Source organism: Anolis sagrei, chromosome 5, assembly GCF_037176765.1.
Source record: "Anolis sagrei isolate rAnoSag1 chromosome 5, rAnoSag1.mat, whole genome shotgun sequence".
Taxonomy (NCBI): domain Eukaryota; kingdom Metazoa; phylum Chordata; class Lepidosauria; order Squamata; family Dactyloidae; genus Anolis; species Anolis sagrei.
The window spans coordinates 162,429,457-162,454,405 of record NC_090025.1 but is presented as its reverse complement, the minus strand read 5'-3'; the positions used below and the strand labels follow the sequence as shown (position 1 = coordinate 162,454,405).

General features: G+C 39.0%; 2 protein-coding genes across 2 annotated transcripts in view; one reads left to right on the top strand and one right to left on the bottom strand.

Annotated features, from left to right (window-relative positions):
- Positions 1–8,479, bottom strand: part of ENTHD1 (ENTH domain containing 1) — a 40,088-nt gene extending 31,609 nt beyond the window's left edge. Inside the window, exons 1-2 of the mRNA XM_067468393.1 lie at positions 8,128–8,479; positions 3,909–4,118 (exon numbers count right to left, since the gene is read on the bottom strand). Of these exons, the coding sequence (XP_067324494.1) occupies positions 3,909–4,118; positions 8,128–8,476 (559 nt within the window). The 5' untranslated portion in view covers positions 8,477–8,479. The remainder of the gene's footprint in view (positions 1–3,908; positions 4,119–8,127) is intronic.
- An 8,199-nt stretch (positions 8,480–16,678) lies between these two features.
- Positions 16,679–24,949, top strand: part of GRAP2 (GRB2 related adaptor protein 2) — a 71,798-nt gene continuing 63,527 nt past the window's right edge. The window contains exon 1 of the mRNA XM_060777088.2: positions 16,679–16,893. The gene's annotated coding sequence lies outside the window, so the exon portion shown is untranslated. The remainder of the gene's footprint in view (positions 16,894–24,949) is intronic.

The following is a 24,949-nucleotide window of genomic DNA, read 5'->3' as shown; positions in this document are numbered from 1 at the left end:
GTGACCCTATATAACTACTACTAGAACCTCTCCGCACAAGCTTTTACCAGATGGCATTTGTGCACTGCCCATAAGAATATGGGATGGAAATCTATCTGAAGCCTGAGAGCTAAGTAGAAGGTGCCCTAGCAGAGCATAGGTAGCTGCTTCCTAAACTTCCAAGCTAGGCCTAAAGAAAAACCCCAGATACATTTGCTTGGATAAGCTTTTTGAGCCATAGAAAACCTGGAATGCTTGGAAGCAGCTTGGAACTAGAGGAGGAAGATAAAGAGTGAGTGTTACCAGTGCGCTGATGACACTCAGCTGGTGCTGAAGATGGAAGGCCGACCGGACTCTGTACCCAATTATTTCCATCAGTGCCTCGAGGCTGTTACTGGATGACTGCGTGCCAGCAGGTTGAGGGTGAATCCAGCAAAGACGGAGATCCTATGCCTGGGTCAACCGGGCAGTGGGGATATCCAGCTGCCTACCCTGGATGGCGAGGCGCTACGCCCGTCATCATTGGTAAAGAGTCTGGGAGTCCTTTTGGACCCTCTGCTGATGATGGAGGCCCAGGTCTCCGCCGTTAGTAGAACCGCTTTTTTTATCTGCGGCAGGCTAGACGGCTGGCCCCCTACCTGTCTACGGACGACCTAGCAACGGTGATCCAGGCTATGGTCATCTCAAGACTGGACTACTGTAATGCCCTCTACATTGGCCTTCCTCTGTCGGTGCTCAAGTTGGTCCAGAAGCTCAAGTTGGTACAAAATGCAGCTGCTTGGTTTCTTGCGGGAATTCCGATGAGATGCCACATAACACCAATCTTACTACAGCTGCATTGGTTACCAATTGAGCACCGGATCACTTTCAAAGTGATGGTACTCACCTTTAAGGCCTTGCATGGTCTGGGGCTGATGTACCTGAGGGACCGCCTCACCCCCTACCAACTCCAGAGATCCCTCTGTTCTGAGGACCAAGATCTGTTGGAAATTCCCAGTGTCAAGACCTTGCATCTAACAGCAACCAAACGCAGAGCCTTTACAGCAGTGGCACCATCACTCTGGAATACTCTGCCACCTGAAGTCCGTGCCTTGTGGGACTTTTAAGCTTTCCGCAAGGCATGTAAGACATACCTGTTTTGACAGCCTTTAACTTTTGATATTGTTGATATTGATATTGCTGTTTTAAAATTGTTTAAAATTGTTTTTAAATTGTATTAGATTTTAGCCATTCTTGTAAGCCTCTCCGAGCCCCAGGGGAGTGGCGGCATATAAGTTCGAATAATAAATAAATAAATAAATAAATAAATAAATAAATTCCACCCACCATCCTGTTGGCACTCCAGAAACTCCCTGTCCCCAACTCTATAACAACTGCCACCTTTCAAGTGATTTCCGAACACCTTTGGGCAGAAAAGTTAAAGTCCCCTACCCTGAATAATGGCTCTTTAATATCACTCACAGCACTATGATTCTACTTTGACTGTTACAGCTACAAGAATTCTAAATACCAATCCCCCCCCCCCCCCCAAAATACAAAAATCATGGCAATCAAAGCGATATCATAGTGTTGGTTGAGTATCCTTATCTGAAACACTTGGGACCAGAGGTATCTTGGATTTATTTTGGGGTGAATTTAGCATATATGAGGAGATATTTTGGAGATGGGACCAAGGGCTAAACACAAATTTCATTTGTGTTTCATATACACCTTATACACATAGCCTGAAGGTAAAACATATACATGATACTGTTAATAATTTTGTGCATAAAGTGTGTATGTGTGTGTGTTGAACCAAAGGTCTCATTATCTCAGCTGCCAATGTGGACAATTTTTGATTTTGCAGGATTTCGGATTTATGGATAAGGGATACTCAACCTGTACTATAAATGCAAAGCATGACAGTGCCTCAAAGCATCTAAGTGGAGAGCCTTCTACTGTCCCTTTTGGTTTTGCCCTTTTATGGATTGGTAAACACAGCATAAACGCATGCCAGCCACATTTGGGCGAAACTTGTAATCTCCTACTATCTTCTGTGGTGCTTCACTTCCCAGTGGTAATACTACTGTCACTTTAAAGAAAGGTGCACACTTTCCATGAAGTAAACTGCATTGCACTATAAAACCCTCCATATCAGACACAGATCTACCTTTCAGGTTTAAACACATTTGTTGTGTCAACAGAGAATATGTCAACTCTAACTTATGATGAATACATTCTAAGCTTTTCTTGGCATGAAATATGGAAGTATGCTATCACTCTCTTCTGAGGTTGAGAGATTTGACCTGCCCACAGTCAGTCATTGGATTTTCATGATTGAGACCCTGATCTATTCTAGTCCAATACTCAAACCGTTACACCCACACTGCCTGATAGGAATAACAATAAATAAAATGTTTCATTACTGCTTGGTGCACCACAAAATGGAGCACTATTGGTTTAGTGTAGCATGTTGTGTAATAGGATTTTTACTTATCAGGAGGCACTTGGCTGTGTTTCACAAAAGCAAGGGATTAGACTGATCATTCATTATAACTTGAATGGTTTTAATTATTAAAGTATCAGTCAATGAAATGTTTAGAACCACAACATTGTTTTTCTTAACTACTCCTGATTCCTATAGAAGCATCTATTTCTGCAAGTCTGCATAATTCTAATAACATTCATCATCAGCATCTTATAAAGCTTATCTTAGACAATTTTCTATAATTCTAATTTAAGGTCTTCTGCAGATTAGCTCACTGAAAAAGTAGATTTACTGTTCTTCCAAAGAATAGATATTCTTAAAACATGAATTACAACCTGATTTTCAGTTTAATTTTTTGATTCCTACTATTAGATTGTTTTTAATATTTTTGTGTCAGATTAGAAAACAGCAACACTAACAGCCCTTTGGGATCAGGCCATGTTGTAAGCAAAGATGCACAAACACTTGTATACAGCAATGAGTGGGAGAGGGGGCAATAGTGAGCTAGACTGTTGCTGCAATATTTTGTCTGTACATTTCCTTGGATCAAAGTACTTATGCCTTTTGCTTCCTTCTTTTCCGTTAACATATACCCCCCCCCTTTTTTTTTCTTTGTGCGGAAAAAGGAGCCTCCACATGGCCCCAACCCCACTGATGGCTGGTTACATATCCTCATACATGAGAATTAGCTTTAAGGACAATTATAACCAACTATAGCTGACTTCCTTTTGTCTGTCTCCTTGACTATCTTTGGATTGGTTTCCCAGGACAATGAAACATTTGTTTTCTTGTGTTGTTGAAGGCTTTACTGGGTTAATGTGAGTTTTCCAGGCTGTATGGCCATGTTCCAGAAGGCTGCTTTTTGTTCAGTCCTCCACATCCAAAGGGGTTTGGAGGCTTCACAAGGGAGGTGATGTAGTAAACCTGTTCCCAGTTTGAAAACCATTGTTTTTAACCATAAGTTCATTTTCAGAGTCCAGGCCCTAGTACTCAGTGGGCATTCACCCATTTCTAGAAGCAGGACTGCATTAGGTACACAAGAAGGCACATTTGGAAGATCTCTTATAAACCTTGCTTGCACGCTATCTAGAATGACAGTCAAGTTTTCACACCATATGGCTGCATCGAAGATGAGTTAGAGGCTGTTTTGGCATTAAGGATTTTTAGTGTGGAGGGGACATATTGTCCTCCTTTGGTGTAATAGAACCTGATTAAAGCTGCTCGGCAGGCCTTTGTCTTTTAAACCACTCTTTCAGAGTGCTCTCTCCAGGATAAGGTGTGGTGGAAGGTAAGGCCCAAATACTGGAAGCTTCTAACCTGCACTAGAGAAAATGTGCCATAGCCATTCTTACATTCTCCTTTATAGGAGAGTTAGCATTTCACCAACATCATCCAATGGAATTTCAATTACTAAAGCTCTGAAATGCAAACACTTGTGTTGCAACTTAAATGTGCTGCTTACTTTGGATATTCTCTGAAGGAGGACATTCTGGAATGGAATTGGAGGCAGACATTATTGGTAAATGCCCTTTTGTCAGTGGCTTTGATGTGATTAGTGTTGCATAGGAAGTGCGCCACCTGGTCCGACGTGCTATTCCACGTTCATTATGCAACAGGTGATCATCTTTTAATAAGGCCAGGATTTGCTTAGCCTTCTCTCTCACATGGAAACCTGTTGAAAACAAACCATCAGAAAATGATATGGATAAATTGAGGAAAATTGTACAGATGTTACTACTTTAGTTCATCTAGCTCTGTAGGTCTCCAATGGGATTCTGTGGATATAGAAGATGCTGAAGTGTCCAATAACATTAAACTTGGAAACTTATAGCAGGCAAAACAAAATGGAAGAAGGTTGAAGTACAACAATGTATAAGCAGAAGGCAACCCCATCATCTCTCCTGAAGATCCCTGTATCTATCTCCCAGAAATATCTCTGGATGGCAGAGAACACTTTACAATGTCTGCAAAATATTCTAAAGTGTCCTCTATTTGGCTTCAATGAGAGAGGCAAAGCAAAGTAGTAATTTTCATGAGCACTGCAAAATTGCATTGTCGGATCACTATTCCAAATATAGTGTGCCCCCAAGGACTTTCCATTTAAAAAATACTTACAAGTAATTATATTGATTCTCATGTAGTACATCCTGACAAGCACCTATGCAAACAAATAAACTATTCCTGTTATTAGGAACACTTTAGGATAATTATAAAGCATGATGCCCTGACTTGGTTACTGAGCAGCAATAATCTCTTGAGAGCCCCCGGTGGCGCAGTGGGTTAAACCCCTATGCTGGCAGGACTGGAGACCACAGGTTGCAGGTTCAAATCCGGGGAGAATGCGGATGAGTTCCCTCTGTCAGCTCCAGCTCCTCATGCGGGGACATGAGATAAGCCTCCCACAAGGATGATAAAACATCCTTGCAGACGGCCAATTCTCTCACACCAGAAGCAACTTGCAGTTTCTCAAGTTGCTCCTGACACGCCAAAATAATAATAATAATAATAATAATAATAATAATAATAATCTCTTGGCATATGCTTACTTCCCATTTGGTAAGGAATATTGGGAAAGCAGAAATAAACAAAAGATGCATATAAAGGCCACCTTTAGTTACCAACGGGGGTGAGGACTCTGATCCTGTTTTTGTTGGCTTGGCATGATTTTCACAATCTGGAAGGAATGCTCAGAGTCATCTGAATAAATTGATGTGATAGCTGCTGTGATTCAACATATGGCAGTCAAAACATTTGCCACTTACTAGATACTGTCCATGTGAGCTAATCTTCAACATATTATCTAAGCTTATATGATTTAAATATGCATGATTATAAAATGTGTCCGAGGGTCTCAAAAAACAATAAAATAATTTGACTATGGTAGACAGCAATACCTAGTGCTCTGCTTCTGTACTTCAAAGGAACAGTAACAAAGCAGTGCAGGACATTTGATTGATTATATTATTTTCTTTGTCTGCAGAACACATATGTAAAAATAACTGTTGAATGAAAGCATTAAAACATAAATGACATTGAATGCTCTTAGAACTTGTTTATATGCATCCCATAGAGATCTGATTTGATTCATTTATTTGGCTTTCCACCACTAGAATTCAAATAACAATAATGTGAAGATTCAATGAACGATATACCAGCTGCTGACACCCTCAACAAAAGTTGTTAATACCAATTCAATTTGTTATGTATAGCAGTAAGTACTTTTCTAACATTATTGTATTAATATATATTTACATAATTTGATTTTTAAATGCCACTTATTTAATATATCCTGGTAGCTGCCTCATCTTCTATCCCAAAGCATATACCAACCTATTTACGTTTCCAAGTTTTTGAAGGTTTATTTATTATTTTATTTTTCCTTATTTTGATGAAAGACCATTCCAATATTTATTTAATCAAAACATTGTCAAAAAGACCAGGATGTCCTCAAAAGGGTTTTAAGGAACATTTTAGATGTTCCTCCAGTAGCCCCTTTTGATGTCTTGTTGCAATTTTTGTTTTTGTTGTTGTATTCCTTCATGTCACATCTGAGTTATGATGACCTAGCTTTTCTTAATAAGTTCATTCAGAGAAGCTTACAATTGTTTTCTTCTGTTTTCTTCATGACAACCCAGTGTTTTTTCATCACTGACCCTGATGATCTCCCAGAGTCCCAATCTAACAATCAAACCACTATATCATGCTGGCTCTCACATTGCAACTTTTGACACTTCCAAAAAAGATTGTACAATCTAATCACAAAGTTCTTCCCCATCATCTATTGATGAATCATTAATTGTAGGGCGGGGAACCCCTATCTCTCAACCTAATCCCACTCAATCTGCATGTGCAGCCTATTCTCGAGATCAGTGGTGTCAGATTTGTGGCCTTCAAGGCTTGTGGCCCACTGGACAAGCTGGCTAGGATTTCTGGAAATTGAAGTTCCAAACATCTGGAGGACCACAAGTTTGACACCTCTGCTCTAGATGCTGTGCCACATAAACATTTTGTGTGAGTGAAGTAGAGACACTTTGACAAAGGCTCCAAAGGAACATAGATAGTAGGTTCCATATAAGTGGTCTGGGATGACCCAGCCTAGTACATGTATGTTCTGTGAATGATGGAGCCATGCTGGACCATATCTCTCCTTTTATGGTTTCTCTAGTGCCATGCTGCGGAAGAATGATCCTGAGAAGAGGGAGTCAATTGGGAAGCAGGTTAGGTCCAGCTATATGCATGGACCTGAGCCATTTTTTAGGAATACGGGCAATGTGAGAGATGTGAAAATGACAAATAAACTAGATAATATAGCGACACATTGGGAGAGAGGGAGAAATATGAGGTTGCACAAGACAGCACAGAGAAAGTAACACAAACAGAGCTATATAATCCTATAAACTGCCTATCTTGGTTATGCTGATAATCGGCTCTAGCACTCTTCACTATAGTCTCCAGCCACTGATTGGCTTTCCCCATGGATCAATAGTCTTCCATAGAAAAGACTTTAACTTCACTCCTACCTTGAAAGCTGAGCCTTTCTCCATCAAACCTGTGTTCTTACACTAAATCTTTCCTGATACAGTGACAAATGCAAGATACTCCACTTTGGCAGAAAAAATGAGATGCAAAGATACAGAATGGGGGACGCCTGGCTCGAGAGCAGTACGTGTGAAAAAGATCTTGGAGTCCTTGTGGACAACAAGTTAAACATGAGCCAACAATGTGATGTGGCGGCAAAAAAAGCCAATGGGATTTTGGCCTGCATCAATAGGAGCATAGTGTCTAGATCTAAGGAAGTAATGCTACCCCTCTATTCTGCTTTGGTTAGACCACATCTGGAATATTGTGTCCAATTCTGGGCACCACAATTCAAGAGAGATATTGACAAGCTGGAAAGTGTCCAGAGGAGGGCGACTAAAATGATCAAGGGTCTGGAGAACAAGCCCTATGAGGAGCGGCTTAGGGAACTGGGCATGTTTAGCCTGAAGAAGAGAAGGCTGAGAGGAGATATGATAGCCATGTATAAATATGTGAGAGGAAGCCACAGGGAGGAGGGAGCTAGCTTGTTTTCTGCTTCCTTGGAGACTAGGACACGGAACAATGGCTTCAAACTACAAGAAAGGAGATTCCATCTGAACATTAGGAAGAACTTCCTGACTGTGAGAGCCGTTCAGCAGTGGAACTCTCTGCCCCGGAGTGTGGTGGAGGCTCCTTCCTTGGAAGCTTTTAAACAGAGGCTGGATGGCCATCTGTCAGGGGTGATTTGAATGCAATATTCCTGCTTCTTGGCAGGGGGTTGGACTGGATGGCCCATGAGGTCTCTTCCAACTCTTTGATTCTATGATTCTATGATTCTATGAACATTGTTCAGCTTTTCCTCTGTTTCGATGGATTCAACTGTCCACGGGTTGAGAATATTCCCCCCAAAATATTCCAGAAGACAAATCTGGATTTTGCCATCTTATATAAGGGACACCTTTTTCCTATACCACTGTAGATGACAGATCTTAAATATCTATGGATTTTTATGTTCCTAGAGGAACTCAAGCACATACCAAGGACCCATTGTAATCCTTGAGCAATGAAATAATGTCTTCCCTTCCTGTTCTAAATCTGCAGTAGTCACTCAAACAGCCACTCAGAGCAATTTAACTGACTTCTCAAAGCACTTTTATTCTTACCTTGATCCTTCCCAGCTTCATCTAAATGTTGGAAGTCCTTTAACACTTGAATGTTAAAGAAACCTTCTTGACATAGCTGTATGACTTTCTTTGATCCATTCTTGAGGAGATAATCCAAGAGTGTGAGAGACTTGTAGACGTGCCTCCAGTTCTTTCCATGGTCATTCATTCTGTGCCAGATCATGCTCATAATTTCAGATAGAGAAACCATGTTGTATGTTAGGTCACTTATCTCAGACATCAGGGAACTAGAGGGACCCCAGGGATCATTTGAAGTTGCTTCTCTGACTTTTATCTCTGCTTCAGAATAATTTTTCACAAAATTCTTCACATGCCTCCTGAATGCCATGAATGTGACAAATTGTTATTTGCTTTATTAAACTATGAGAAGGACTGCATATTTTTGTAGTGAATTCTCTCTTGTTCCAGTCTTCCATGCAATACATTGATAAAATTCTTTAAAGAAAAATAAAAAGGTTAATTTGTATGATACCACTTAGTGTTTTGAAGGAAAGGGTTAATAGCATCACCATTCCACCCTGAATCCTGTCTGAAACTCTGGAAAAACACATTGCATGTAGCAGATAAATCGCAACTGCATCTGGAAAATATTAACTTATTTTGGGGTTTACCACATAACACTGTTGCTCTTGTGATGCTATCCTTTGGGAGGTTGTTTTAAAAGCTATTATTTTTATTTTTAAAAATCAATTACTGACAGCCTTTCCTGCTTCTGTGATACGGTGATTTCCTGCGCTGAAGTTCAGTTATGCTGATTTTGGTGGTCAGGGGATAGTCAGTGTGATGACATCACAAAGCAATGGTGTCACTTTCTCAGCCACTCGTGTGGAAAATTTGTATTTTGGAATTCCAGATAAGAGACACAGCCTATAGTGCATGGATTTTGGTGTTAACAGACACTGCAATCTTGAAATGGTTGTAAATGAGCACAAGGAAAGACAGCAATTCCAGTGGCATAGAATTTTTACAGACAACACAACTGTAGTGGGAGAAGGGCCTTGTGTGGTAAGGCACCTTCCTCATTTCCTAGTATGAAATAAAATAATTACTTTCTTGCTCAGTAATCAGAAGACAACAGTCTTGTAATTATAATAATTGCTCTCATATATTTGAAAACAATGTTGTAAAATAATTTTAAACTATCCTGGAGTTGTTCTGTAGCATACAACATGAGATCTTTTGATATATAGCATTATTTACTTATTTATTTACGACATTTGTATGATGCCCTTCTCACCCCAAAGGGGATTCAGAGCTGCTTACAAGTAATACGTAAATACAATATATTATATTATTACCCTAGCACAATATTAGTATTATATATTACTATATTGTACTATAACATTTTACTGATATATTATTGTTATATTGCATGTAATATAAAATATATAATTATAATATCATATTAGTAGTATTATATTGTATTACATTATAATATCAATATTATATGTATATACAATATATTATATAATATATATACAATATATGATATAATAATATAAATAAATATAAAGAATAAAAGTAATAATGCTATTGAAATAACATATATCATGGTTCTAAATATGACTCCGAGAATACCACTTTGTTGTTCATTTTTCCCATCTGTATGAGATCAATCATAAATTTTTGCCTCCTGTACAAACAACTGTATGAACTAAATGTATAGATTTTTAAATGTAGAGTTTATTATTAAGTCAAAGCCACAGATGCAGAGCTCCTGAAAAACAACAGCTCAATGTAGTCACCATTTTGTAGTCTATGACTAGAATCCACTCTCATGTCCAAATTAGGCAAGTATTAATGACCTGTAAAAGTAGTCTGCATTCCCACTTCAAATGCCAATAGGGCAATTACTTAACATTCCTCCATTTTTTTTTTAGGATTCAGACATCATGGTGAATGATGGTTTGGAAGAAACTAATTTGAATGTGATCGGAGAAGGAGAACACACAAGCCTTCAATGCATTGCCACTGGTTCGGCAGATCAGAAATGTGAGATTCTGAGATGAATCAAAATTATACAAAGAAGGTGGAAGGGCTGATGATTTCTTAATTTATACAGTATGTTCTTGTTCAGAAAATAATATTGGTTGCTGTTCTGAAGCTCTGTATATGGTATTTTCAGCATAAAAATAGGTATTCAAATATAGATATTTTAATATCATCTGACAAAGTGATGATAGAAATGCACTGTCATTCCATGCATCTGCAGTACATGAATGAAGCATTTCTTGTTACCTTATACTGTGGGACTACAGGTTCTGCATGATGACCATCACAAATGATGGCAATGGTGTTTCAGTTCTTAACTGTCCTGTGTTTCTTAGCTGGTGCTAGCAACAAAGGAATGACCTCAGTTGCTGCAGTAATGACAGAAAAAATGGATGCAGCCTCACAGCCAGTTTAAATCATTGTGATTTGCCAGTTCACAACTTTATGAAATTTTCTTCTCTCTCTGTCCTCTTTTATTTTTGTGAATTTATATCTATTCAGTTCTTGACTGAGTCACCAGAGAACATTGCCATGATCACGTATCAAATTGATTTTACGCTCTGACATGACCCAGCCTTGACCAGAGATGCAATCTTTAATCAGATTTTACATGGACAAATAGCAAAATATTAAAATTCATGACAACTATGTTTGTTCTCCATTTCATGGATCTCTCCTTAGTAACACTGATGTCCTTTCTAACTACTGCTATGTCTTCCGATGAAAATTGCTTTAATCTAGAGTCAAAACTGGATTTGAAAAAAAATTCTAATGTTACCCTCCTAATTTTGAAAATGTAAGAAGATAATTATGGTTTTGATCAAGGCATGCCGCCCTCAATTAACTTAAATGCAAAAGGTATTGGCTTCTCCATGATTTTATGAGCGGGATATGTAATAAAAAGCAAGAGAGAAAGGACTGTTAATAGGTGGGCACAGTACATTCTTTCTTCTTTGTGCTTCAATACAGTTGAGTCAATCTATATTGCTCCTGCAGAGAAAGTTTTCATTTTATAATGCATCTCATTGAATCTGTTATAAATTTCAGCCATTGAATAATGCCTCACTCTCTTCTGTAGGTAAAGAAGCATTGTGTATATAGGTACTGGGTATATAGCAGGCAGTATTGATCTGTATAAAAATACACACGACCAACACAGACACTAATACCAATAAAATGCAGGTTAAAATTCACAGGCCTATCCAGTTCGCAGGCCTTTTCACAGGCCTATCCAGTTCCTATTCATAGGCCTATCTGTTATAGAAGACTACTTCTTGGAAAGAAATAGCAAAATATGCCCCCAAAAATGACAGTTCCATAAGAGAGGTATCTCAACCTCTCGTGGGCTTTACCCCAAGTAGCTCATTCCAGGTCCAAAAGGATTTTTGGGGGTTTCTCCACTAATTTTATCCTTCACTTTACCTGAAGACAGTTCAGCTGTGGTGACAGTTAAGCCTTCCCCCTTGCTCTTCAAATTGCTGCCAATCATTTGTAAAGCCCACCCCTCCTACTCATCCTCCAATTAGAATGCTCATTCTGTAGCTCCGCCTCTTTTCTGCTTTTTCTGTGGAGCTTTCTGAGAGAGCTCAGGCCTAGTTTGTTTATCTAAGCCAGACTTCGGCCTACTGTTTATCTAACCCAGGCATGGGCCAACTTGGGCCCTCCAGGTGTTTTGGACCTCAACTCCCACAATTCCTAACAGCCTCAGCCCCTGAGGGGGAAAAGGAAAGGGGCTGAGGCTGTTAGGAAATGTGGGAGTTGAAGTCCAAAACAAATGGAGGGCCCAAGTTGGCCCATGCTTGAGCTAACCTCAGCATCATTGCTGACTATTTTACAGTACCATCAGCCTTCTGTATCCATGGATTTGTATCCATGGAGGGGCCTGTGAACCAACTGGTATCAACGGCCCATTCTAGTTCTTTTATTTACTAGCCATCCCCTGCCACGCGTTGCTGTGGCCCACTCTGTTGGTCATGGGGATTCAGAATGCTCTGTGATTGTAGGTGAACTACAAATCCCAGCAACTACAACTCCCAAATGTCAAGATTCTATTTACCCCAAACTCCACCAGTGTTCACATTTAGGCATATTGAGTATTCGTGTAGTTTGGTCCAGATCCATCATGATTTGAGTCCACAGTGCTCTCTGAATGTAGGTGAACTACAACTCCAAAACCAAAGGACATTGCCCACCAAACCCTTCTAGTATTTTCTGTTGGTCAGGGGAGAACTGTGTGCTAAGTTTGGTTCAATTCCATCGCTGGTGGAGTTCGGAATGCTCTTTGATTGTAGGATAACTATAAATCCCAGCAACTACAACTCCCAAATGACAAAAGCATTTTTTGAGTGAAGGACATACATTGGATTATTAGGTGTCTTGTGTCCAAATTTGATGTCAATTCATCCAGTGGTTTTTGAGTTCTGTTAATCCCACAAACGAACATTACATTTTTATTTATATAAGTCTGACTTGGCCACGGTAGTCCACGCTCTGGTTACATCCCGTTTAGACTACTGCAACGCTCTCTACGTGGGGTTGCTTTTGAAGACAGCTTGGAAGCTCCAACTAGTCCAACGCCCAGCAGCCATGATTTTAACAGGAGTGGAGCACAGGGAGCATACAACCCCCCTGTTGCGCCAACTCCACTGGCTACCGTTCTGCTACCGGGCTGAATTCAAAGTGCTGGCGTTGGCCTTTAAAGCCCTAAACGGTTCCGGCCCAAGCTACCTATCTGACCGCATCTCTGCCTATGAACCCACCAGGACTTTGAGATCTTACGGGGAGACCCGGCTCTCGATCCCGCCTGCTTCTCAAGCTCGGCTGGCGGGGACGAGAGATGGGGCCTTCTCGGTGGTGGCTCCTTGGCTGTGGAACGCCCTTCCTACGGACATTAGACTAGCACCATCTCTAATGGTATTCCGCAAAAAGTTTGAGCTGTTTGAGCAGGCGTTCGAATAATTAGTGCAATGATTGGTTAATGAACACTGGAATGGAACAATGGATGACGAATCTGGAACATGTTTTTGATGACGAGACAACAGTGAATGGGTATTGTAGTAACTGTTTATTAATTGAGTAATGTGTTAGGTTGTTAACTGTTTCTATACTGTAGCACTGAATTTTTGCTGTTCGTATTTGTTGTGAACCGCTGTGAGTTGCCTTTGGGCTGAGAACAGCTGTATATAAGTAAGGTAAATAAATATTTGTATCCCGTCCTTCTCACCCCCAGAGGAGTACTCAAGGCGGCTTCACAACAGGCATTCATTCAATGCCAACAACAGTAATCTATATAAATAAAAATGTAATATTCGTTTGTGGGGTAACACAACTCAAAAACCACTGGACGAATTGACACCAAATTTGGACACAAGACATCTATCAGGCCAACGAGTGATCATCACTTATTAAAAAAAAACCCTGAAAAACACAGCAAAAGGGACTTAAAAAGCCAAAAAAAAAATAATACATTACAACGCATTTGCAAAACCATATATATACACACAAAACATATATACAGACTGGGCCACAGCGATGTGTGGCAGGGGACGGCTAGTCTATGTTAACATCACTCAAAAACCACTGGCCAAATTGCTGCCAAATTTGGCCACAAGACACCTACTAACCCAAGGAGTAACCATCACTAAAAAATGTGATGTTGTCATTTGGAAATTGTAGTTGCTGGGATTTATAGTTCACCTACAATCAAAGAGCATTCTGAACTCCACCAATGATGGAACTGAACCAAACATGGCATATAGGACTTCCATGTCCAACAGAAAACACTAGAAGGGTTTGGTGGGCATTGAACTTGAGTTTGGGAGTTGTAGTTCACCTACATCCAGAGAGCACTGTGGACTCAAACAATGATAGATCTGGACCAAACTCGGCACAAATATTCCGTATGCCCAAATATGAACACAGATGGAGTTTGGGGAAAACAGACCTGATATTTGGGAGTTGTGGTTGCTGGGATTTATAGTTCACCTACAATCAAAGAGCATTCTGAATCCCACCAACGATAGAATTGAACCAAACTTCCCACACAGAACCTCCATGACCAACAGAAAATACTGTGTTTTCTGATAGTCTTTGGCAACTCTTCTGATACCCCCTCCTGACCCCCCCCCCCCCCCGGGATCCCAACCCCCAGGTTGAGAAATGCTACCTTAAGGCCATCCAGTCCAACTCCTTTCACCAGGGTTTTGAGTTTCATTCTAAAGGACCGGGGGGGGGGGGCAAATCTAATGTCACTGGGTAGAATTCCACAGGTAAGGGGCCACCAATGAGAAGGCCCTGTCTCTCGTCTCCACCAGGCATGCTTGCGAGGATGATGGGACCAAGAGCAGGGCCTCTCCTGTCGATCTGTCGATGGTTCATAGCAGGAGATACATTCAGACATTATACATTACACAGTTTTCTAAAAACTGAGTGATTTGTTTTCATTGTAAGAGGCATTCAATGTGCCTCTTACTGGACACTGTCTAATCCAGACATGGACAAACTTATGCCCTCCAGGTGATTTGGACTTCAACCCCAGCTGTTAGGAATTGTGGGCGTTGAAGTTCAAAACACCAGGAGGGCCCAAGTTTGCCCATGCCTGCTAGTCACATAAGGGCTTTAACTTCTATAACAATATATTATTTCTTATTCTTGTGTGTCTTCGGGCTACTTCCAATTTATGGCCACCTTAAGGCACAAGTGAGACTTGTAAAGAAACAAAATGGAAACCAGAAAAAGACGAGGCCCTTGGTTTTGTTTATTAGGAAACTAGATTAGTGGTGATGTAAACCACTTCCCATTTTTTAATATGCCGGAATTAGCCCCTTTGATTTACATGTTGGCCCTTTTCTCAACCCAACCCATTGCAAATATGATTATAAATATTTTAATACCATCTTTCAATTCTGTTCCTAGGGTGACTTTTAAAAAGAGATGAGATAAAAGCTACAGAATTATCAAAGCAGCATGAAATAGATTAAAACTATTGCTCAAAAGCTCTGGAAAAGTAAAAAGGTCTTTGTCTGGTCATACAAGCCATAAAAACTGCTAAGGTATGTAGCAATTTATCCCATTGTATTATGCATTCTCTTTCTTTGGAAGATTGTAAAATCATTTTAGGGTTAATGCTTTTACCAGCACAACTCAAAAGTGAGGCATACAAGAACTGAGATCTCCACTTCTCTGTATCAAGGCAAGATTTTACAAAGAGCAGGACAGAAAAAGATTCTAACTGTGTTGTCAAATCCAACAAAAGTCACTGTGTTGTCGAATCCAACAAAATATTCCCCCTGTCAGGAAGCAGCCAGGCTTTGAAGTGCAAGGTCATTCAATGCTAATCAAGGTGAACAATTGCAGCATTCACACATGCCTGCAACAGACAAGAGTTGTTTCTCCCACCCTGGACATTCCACAGATATATAAACCTTACTTGCCTAGTTTCCAACAGACCTCACAACCTCTGAGGATGCCTGCCATAGATGTGGATGAAATGTCAGGAGATAATGCTTCTGGAACATGGCCATACAACCCAAAAAACTCATGACAACCTATTAAAGTCATTTTTAAAATCAAATGTGGGGATTTGCTGAAAAATATACAAATTATACCACTGATGTGGCATTTTTGGGGTTGCACCTCGTATGTCCTCAGGGCTACATCTACACAGTGGAATTAATGCAGATTGACACCACTTTAACACCATGTCTCAATGCTATGGAATCCTGGGATTTGTTGTTTGGTGAGGCACCCACACTCTTTGTCAAAGAAGGCTAAAGATCTTGTAAAACTACAGTTCCATAGCATTGAACCATGGCAGTTAAAGTGGTGTCGAACTGCATTCATTCTACAGCAGGGGTTCACAAACTTTTTAAACAGAGGGCCAGGTCACAATCCCTCAGACTGTTGGCGGGCCAGATTATAATTCGAAAAAATCATGCACACTGCAAATATCTTATTTGTAATGCAAAAAACATTTTAAAACAATACAATTTTAACAAATATAAACTTATTAGTATTTCAGTGGAAAGTGTGGCCCTGCTTTTGGCTGATGAGATAGGATTGTTGTTGTTATTGTGTGCTTTCAAGTAGTTTCATACTTAGGTTGACCCAGAGCGAGGGCCGGGTAAATGACCTTAGAGGGCCGCATCCGGCCCCCGGGCCTTAGTTTGAGGACCCTTGTTCTACAGTGTAGATGCACCCCTAATTATAATCTATATTCAAAGTAGAAAATCCTCCATCCATTGAAGAAGTTATTTGATTTGATTACTTGTATTCTATATATAAAAAACCTTTGGTGGTGCTCTTTTGTGAAACAAAAGGAACTTTCCTACAAGATGTCTACAAAACATGACAATGCTATAAACAGGGACATTTTTTCAGCTTCACAAGACTGCAGAACGATAGATCACTTGATGGTGAAAATAAATAAAACCACAGCTGTTAACTAAGCCTACACCCAGCTTTTTTGAGTCGTTGCAAGTTCCTCTATATCTCAGTTTGTGGTTTTCTTCTTGGTTGTATGATTGGCTAAAGTTTACAAGAGGGTAAGAGGGAGAGACATAAGTGGTAAGGAGAGCATAAACTGCTCTGAAACTGTCTAAACTTTACAGAAACCCATTCTGGTGGAGAGAAGAGGAAGGCCACGTGTTATGGCACATAGCGCTGTCATATTTATGTTTCATGAATTCTGCAAGGCGGGGAACTAAGAAAGGCAAGCAAAGCAAAGACCCTTTCCTGACTGGTCTGCTTTAAAAGGTACGTGCCTGATATTTGCCTACACTTCATTAAAAGTAGAACAAGTAGGATCTGCAACAAAATGTTACAGTATTGAAATTCAAAACCATTTGCCTTTCAGGATGCAACATTTTATTCCCTTACCCTTCTCAACAGATACTCGAGTTACTTTGGACTATTTTGTCCTCTTAGGATTTTTTTTCATTTTTTTCTCTTATTGGATGCCATTGGGTTCTCTGGAGGATGCTAATGCATTCATCTTGTTTTTTAGTAGTTACGCTTCTATGTGAAAATATGGTATCTGGGTACAGGACTAGCACACCGACAAGCTTAGTTCATGCTGTAATCGTGCAGATACTAATCAAAATGGAATTACTCTGTAAGGTTTGAAATTAATAATAGTGATAATAGGAAATCTTTCCGAATGATAGGGATCCTTCAGTCTGGATCTCCACATTATTTGTTCTACATGCCACAGTATCAAAGAAAGATGAGTTGGACCTCCTTTGAAATAAACATTAGAATTGCTTCATTTATCACTATAGCATTCTTAGAAAAAATTAAAGCATAGCATATTTAATTAAGACAGTGCCATCAAGAAACGACAGAGTGTGATGGGAAGTCAAGTAAGAAACCTCTTTCTCAGTTCCCCATATTATGCTCATTTTGCACGCTGTGAGATTTTAATGTATTTTACAACCAGCTGGCAGTTCAACAGTTGACTATTGTACAATAGTTCTGTGAAAAGCAGTTCAAAATGGGTGGGGGTCACAATTATATTTAATGACTTTAGTTTTAATCCAATTCTGTTGCAAAAGAAGAGACATGGTTCAGTGCATTTGAGAGACTGGTGCCTTATTCTCAATGTTATGTCACCCACACTTTGCACATAAATTATCTTTGGATGAATCTATGCTGTAGAAGTAATGCAATTTGACAACACATTAACTGCCATAGGTCAATGTTATGGAACACTGAGACTTGTAGTTTTACAAGACCTTTAGCCTTCTCTGCCAAATACTGTTCTACACAGGCCCGTAGCCAGGATTTTGATTGGGGGGGGGGCTAAGTTTGATTCGGGGGGGGGGGGGCTAGCAAACCTTTTGTATCATTGTCCCAATGCCCCCATGCATATGGGATATATTGAGCATGGTGATCAGATCACAATATGAATAAACATAACAGTTTAAATAATGTATCAGTAAGACCACCATGAGAATTTGGGGGGGGGGGCTGAAGCCCCTCAAGCCCCCCCCCCTCCCAGCTACAGGCCTGGTTCTACAGTTCCCAGGATTCCATAGCATTCAACCATGGCAAGTAAAGTGTTACCAATCTGCATTAATACTTCAATGTAGATTAATCCTTTTTCTGTGTATGTGGCTTCAGGTTGTCTGTTGGATTTATGGCAGTCTCATGAATTCTATATTGGGTTTTCTTAGACAAAGAATATCCAGAAATGGTTTTGCCACTTCCTTCCTCTGAAATACAGCCTACAACACCTGGTGTCTTTACACTTCATTAAAAAAATAATTAGAGGATAGTGCCATTTTGTTTTGTCATGTAGAAGAACATAGAAGCTCTTCTAATTAAGTTTTTAAGTTGCCTCCGTTGTTCTATTTCTTCTTTCTTCCTTAGCAAAAATCATTTTTCCTAAATACCATTATCTTGTGTGATTGGCCCTGTTTTTAATTTGTGGCTGCTGCTAATGATTGATAGCATAAATTTAATCCTCTACTACTCAAAACATTTTTCTCCAGGGAAAATGGCTATCCAAGAAATTAGCTTGCTGACTTCAAGGCAGCAGGAGACCATCAAGCGGGAGAGCAGTAACAAAAAACCAATAATACAGCAGAAATAAAAAGGTCTAGAGTAGTGTCTAGTGTATGAGTTTCTCATACAGACATTAATTTCCTTTTTATTGACCTCAGATGCAATCCCTTGTGTAGGTAATGGGTCGAAGATGCACAATAATGCCAATAGCTTTGGCTTTTGACTGTCTTAGCTCCTATCAAGACTGCCAAGCAATTATTCTTTGCACCTGTTATTATTACTCATATTCCTTCTCTTTTTCTGAGTTTTCTGTATCTTAAAATGGTTTTTTAAGCAGAAGAAGTAAAATAAATTGACTTTAACCATCTCTACAGGTAATACTTAATTTCATTATTGTTGCCTCTTCGAGTTGACTCTGAGTGCATCTGCATTGTAGAATTAATGCAGTTTGACACCATAAGTCTGCATGTACTTGAAGGTACACAACAACAATATAAGTATTTGTTCAGCAAATTTGTCATATTTTTAATGCCTCAAAATGCACATTTGAGCATAATATCCGTTTCTCTTATTTTTAATTTGGGACTGGTCGCATGGCATGAAGTAAAAAAAAAGTCTAAGAGCAAAACATATGCCATGTCACAGTTAACAGATAATGAGAAAGACAATGCAAGCTTTCAGGGCTCAAGGGTAATTAAATCAGAAGATTAATGAAGCTTCCTTTTTCTTAACTTCACCAGAATTATTAGAATTATTAGTATAAAGAGCGCTAAAAAACTATGGCAAATAATCGGGGGGGGGGAGTTTTATTTTTAAAGTTGTTTTCCCTTTAAAATCTTTGTTGTGTTCTAATTCTTTTTACAGAAACCCAGCTTTGCAGTTTGGTGTTTTTTTTTTCTTAGAATTATCTGCTAGAGAATTATGGTGCTATAGTTCAGGAGTACACCCCACCAAGTTACAAATCCCAGGATTCCACATAAGGGACTCATGGCAGTCTAACCATTACATGAAATGGCATCAAACTGCTTTAATAATACACATGTCAAGACACATTCTAGATCTGACAGAGATACTTGTTGTAGGTGGTTTTTTCTGTCTGGTTAAGTGATCTTCAGCCTCTTACAGAGGATGTAATACTCTGTTAGGATCGGATCAAGCGTTTTGAGGCACTCTTGGATCCAGCATTGACCCTGGAGACCTTAATAGTTCAAAGGACCTTACCAGTTCCATTCCAAAGGGGACGGAAATGACCTTCTTGCCATTATTCATGCTCTGGTTGCCTCCTGTTTGGAGTATTTTAATGTGACATGGGACTGCCTTTGAAATAAACTTTAGTCAACTCCAATTAGGGTACCTATTATATTATACTAATTATATGGCACTGCTTTATAATCTGCACTTGAAGCTAGAAGGAAAGGCAGGTGGACATTATAGTGCATTTTCACTATAGAATTAATGAGATTGACACCACTTTACCTGACTTCAAGCTATTGAATATGAGAGTTGTAGTTTTACAATTTCTCTGACAAACAGTGCTGTTGCCCCACCAATCTACAAATTTCCTGATTCCATAGCACTGAGCCATGGCAGTTAATGTGATGTCAAATTGTATTGATTCTACAGTGTAGATGCACCCTAAGTCCCTTTTCAATAGCAATAAGCTGTCAGTTGCAATGCCTTTCCCAGGGAGCCCTATCTGGTGACTACACTGGTCTTTTCAGTACCGCACTGAAGAAGTTATCATCCACACACATGTAAATAAATGGCAAATTCACAATATTTGTACAGATATTAAAAAAATTCTTTGCTAAATGCATATTCTGATCCTCAGATCTATCTCCAGAAGGAATCTGAACTACCCACATTTTTTAATTGCAACTAATTTTAATTGGTCTGATATATCAATTGATGTTTTCAATAAGTGGAAACTTGACAAATATGGTCACATAAGCAAGCATCCAAAAATTGAAGGCATCCTTCCATAGAGCAAGAACTGCTAAGCAGCCAAGCTATTTTGTGTGAATGCAAGATAAATTGACTCAAGAGACATAATGTATGGTTTTGCAAAGGAAAAACAAGAAAAATAATACATGGAGGGGAATTAATCTTTTTATAAAATGGTTGTAGATCCTTTGGCATAGTAAAATCAAATTACCAACAGGATAATATTTATCAGGACCAACATGAAAATTACAAAATAACAAGTTCTGCAGGATTGTTCTGCAGCTTAGATGTTAAGTGAATCAAAACTAGCTGGGGTGGGGGGCAATTCAGGGCTTGGTAGAAATATGAAATGGCTTCACATTAAAATGGGGAAGATGTAATATCAGAGCATATATGGCCCTTGGGCATAATTGTTCCACTTTAATGGCCATGGCAACATCCTCTGGGATCTTGGGATTTTTAGTTTGGGGGAGCCCTAGAGGTCTCTGGCTGAGAATTATATATGCACCCTTTAAACAGTATTTACTTTATTTATTTATTTACTTTGCTTATATACCGCTGTATGTCAAGCCCGAAGGCGACTCACGGCGGTTCACAAACAGTAAAAACAGTAGAAACAGCAGTGGTTCCATCAGTAAACACATCCATAGGATGTAGCCATAGCAATTCAAGTGGAATTATAGTACTATCATTGAATAGTGTGAAGGAGCACTCAGTGGTGATGATGTAATATTGAGCAAGCAACTTTTCATACTTTGACAAGGAAATTGTGGCACTGCCTTCAAAATTTCTATTTTCATTTCAGGCTATTCTAAATTTGCAATCTTTATCATTTATTTTTTCACATCTGTGAGATTATGTACACATTCTAAAAGCTAAGTGGACTTTTGCAAACTGCAAAGTGCTTTTGACATGCATCTGCAGTGTTGTATAGTCTCATTTTGAGTTGGGATTTCCCAGGGCATATGAGTGCATGTTTTAGATCTATTTATATGGCATTGATAGCATCCCTTTCCTTGCTTTATGGTGATTTTAGGTTATTTATTTATGTACAAAGCATCAGCTTGAACTCAGTAACCATTTCTCATAGTTATGAGAAAATAATTCCCATATATATGTACAGAACCAAATAAACTGTTTTAATATTAAGATTACAGATAGGGCAGCAATGCCATTTATAGGGACATATAAGCCAGGTAACAAAAAAAATGCTTCAGTTGCTTTGCCTAATTTTCTTGAATATAAAGCTAGAAAAGTTAAACTGATCTGCTGCTTAATCTCGCATGAAAAACCATCTCACTTTGACCTCACAACCTCTGTGGATGCCTGCCATAGATGCAGGCGAAACATCAGGAGAGAACGCTTCTGGAACATGGCCATACAGCCCAGAAAACTCACAACAACCCAGTGGTTCCAGCCATGAAAGCCTTCGACAATACATCTCACTTTGTCTCCTCTTGCTTTTAGGAACCCTGTTAACTTTAAAATGCATACTGAAATTTCCTCCTCTCATCTGCTGCCTTTTTCTTTTGGTTATAAGCCTAAAACCAAGGACTTTCTTGTGTTTTTTAATAGTCTTTAATTCACTCTAGAAGATTTGTAGGCTTGCAACCATGCTAAAAGTCTTGCAGTGGATGAATAATTGAACGATAAAATAACATTTGCAATCCTGTTTGTCTTATGATAAAGAAAATGAAGCCCTGATTAATGTTTGCAAAGCATTAAAATCCACTGGAAGAGAGGGTCTGTAGAGATGTTAGCTCTTGAAAATCTAAATTTCATTGTACTGTTCTCAGGATTTGAGAATTTTACATGGTAAGCCAAGGAGATCTTGAGCAAAGAATTATGGCTGACGGTGAGAAGTAAAAGCGTGTACTCCAACTGTCCTGATTAATACTCTACTGTCCCATTTTTTAGCTGCTCATAAAATGTATGAGTTTCTATGTCCTCCTCCCATCTTCTGCCCTTTGCCCTTGGCTTTCTTCAATTGCTGCAATATGATTTCAAAGTTCATAAGGTGTTTGCATTCAACTCAGCATATCAGAGAGGAGTGTAGGCTTTGGAAATGCCTATCTACAAAATACTATTGTACAGTACAGTCTTGCTTATCCAACCTTCATTCATCCAACGTTCTGTATTATCCAACACAATCTGCCTCCCACCCGGATCCACGGCTGTTTCAGTACATTGTGATGTTTTGGTGCTAAATTAGTAAATACAGTAATTGCTACATAACATTACTGTGTATTTAACTGCTTTTTCTGTTGATTTGTTGTAAAACGTCATGTTTTGGTGCTTAGTTTGTAAAATCATGATGCAATTTGATGTTTAATATGCTTTTCTTTAATCCCTCCTTATTATCCAACATTTTTGCTTATCCAACATTCTGCCAACCAGTTTATGTTGGACAAGCGAGGTTGTATTGTATATGTAATCAAAAACATTTGAATACTGAAATGATATATATCGATAATTTCGCTGTATTAAAAGCTTTAATGGATTTTTTCCTGATGAAGAGCACACATTACTTGAAATATCTCAGGCTTGGAACTATACATCCATAAGAGCAAACACCTGCAGCATTTCTTTGCCTCAATCAATAATGCTCTTTTGGTAAATAAATGAACTATATAGAATATATCACTGATTTTAATTATAAACCAAGATTTTGAAAATAGAATTATGAAGTTTTAATGCCATTTTTATCACATCTGGAGATCCTGTTGGACCCATTTTTGAATTGTACAAACCCTTGGCCCAGTTTTTGTAGCATACCTTTCCTAAAGCACCTTGGCAGATTCACACAAAAGTCAGAAAGAATTTGTCTCATTCCCAGTGCATAAAGGGACTGAATGAGAGAGAAGCTAGAAATGATAACTGTGAATAACTAGGGGGGAAATAAAGCAGAGGAACCTCATTAGAAGAAGCATGAGAGCTATAATATAACCTCTTTCAGAATGTCGAGGAGAATATAGAATTTATCCAGGCTATTAGTTCCTGACAGGGCAAGTTTTTCTATAATTGGACAAGGAAAATGGCCTGCATTTCAGACACTGGAAAGGGGGAAAGACAGAAATTCTAAAATCTTTCTCATTTTCACATGTGCCAAGATCAAAGGTGACTGCCTTAAGTATGGAGAAGGGAGTGACACCACATAGCAACAGCCTCTAGATAGTCATGTTCAGTGCCTGGCCTGTGTTAGTGTCCATTTAAAATCTGCCTCTACTGGGAAATATAGTTTTTCTAGTGAGCCAAAAGACTGACATTACAGACTTGTAGGTAATGTCTTAACCAGCACATTCCCTATAATCACTAGCTCTCAGTTTATGGCATCTTGCCAGACCATTAGCATCCAATCAGTGCATAGTGATTATGAAATCCATCACACAGCAGATCTTTTCAGAAAGTCAAATACTGCCCATTCCTATTACTCAATGACTGCAAAAATTGACACTTGGAAACAAATGATCAGATTCCAATTTTAGAGACGAGAACAAAGTATGAAACATCTGGACAGATATATTGGTTCTACACTATTGTAATATGAACACTACATTTATTTTCACTCAACATTGTGGAAGATTCAGATGATGTTCACAACTTCAACATACTGTTGCACATCTTCAGAGAAGGATTTATATGTCCTAAAGGCACCAGATTCTGTCTGAACTTGGAAGCTAAGCCTTGTCAGCCATGGGTAGTACTTAGGTGACATCAATTAATATTAGGTAATGTAGGCTATAATTGATCTCTTGGGCGTTTTGGTGGCAGTAGGAACTGCACTTGTTGACTTCAGAGGAAGGAAATAGCAAAAAGAAACACTTTGAAATATTCCTTGCCTTGAAAATCCTATTAAATTAATGAGATCACAATAACGCAATGAGAAACTTGAAGGTCCATATACTCTTTAAGAGATCCTGTGTCTTTAATTGGAAGTTTCCTGCTCAAAGATTTATCTTGTTGCATCACATCAAGATAAATTAATGCAAGACTATTGCAGATTAACAGCTTGCTAATTGTAGCCCTTTGCATTGTCCCTTAATGTCAATCTGTTTTAGTTACTGGGTTCTTATAATAATATAACAATACAACTTCATTTATATCCTGACCTATCTCCCCGTGGGGACTCAGGGCGGTTATCAACAAAGGCAAACATTCAATGCCTGAAACAAAGACAATAAACATAAAATTTAAGTAACATTGTGCAATTTGACTACAAAAAATCAAGAAGAAGAAACCAATAATTAAAGCATATGCACAAAGTGATAAGAAGAATTGTCATTAAGAGCTAATTGGAGACTTTGTGGGTAACCTTCCAGCTATGCTCAAGAAGGAACAATAAATGGGAGAGAACCAGTAGGGA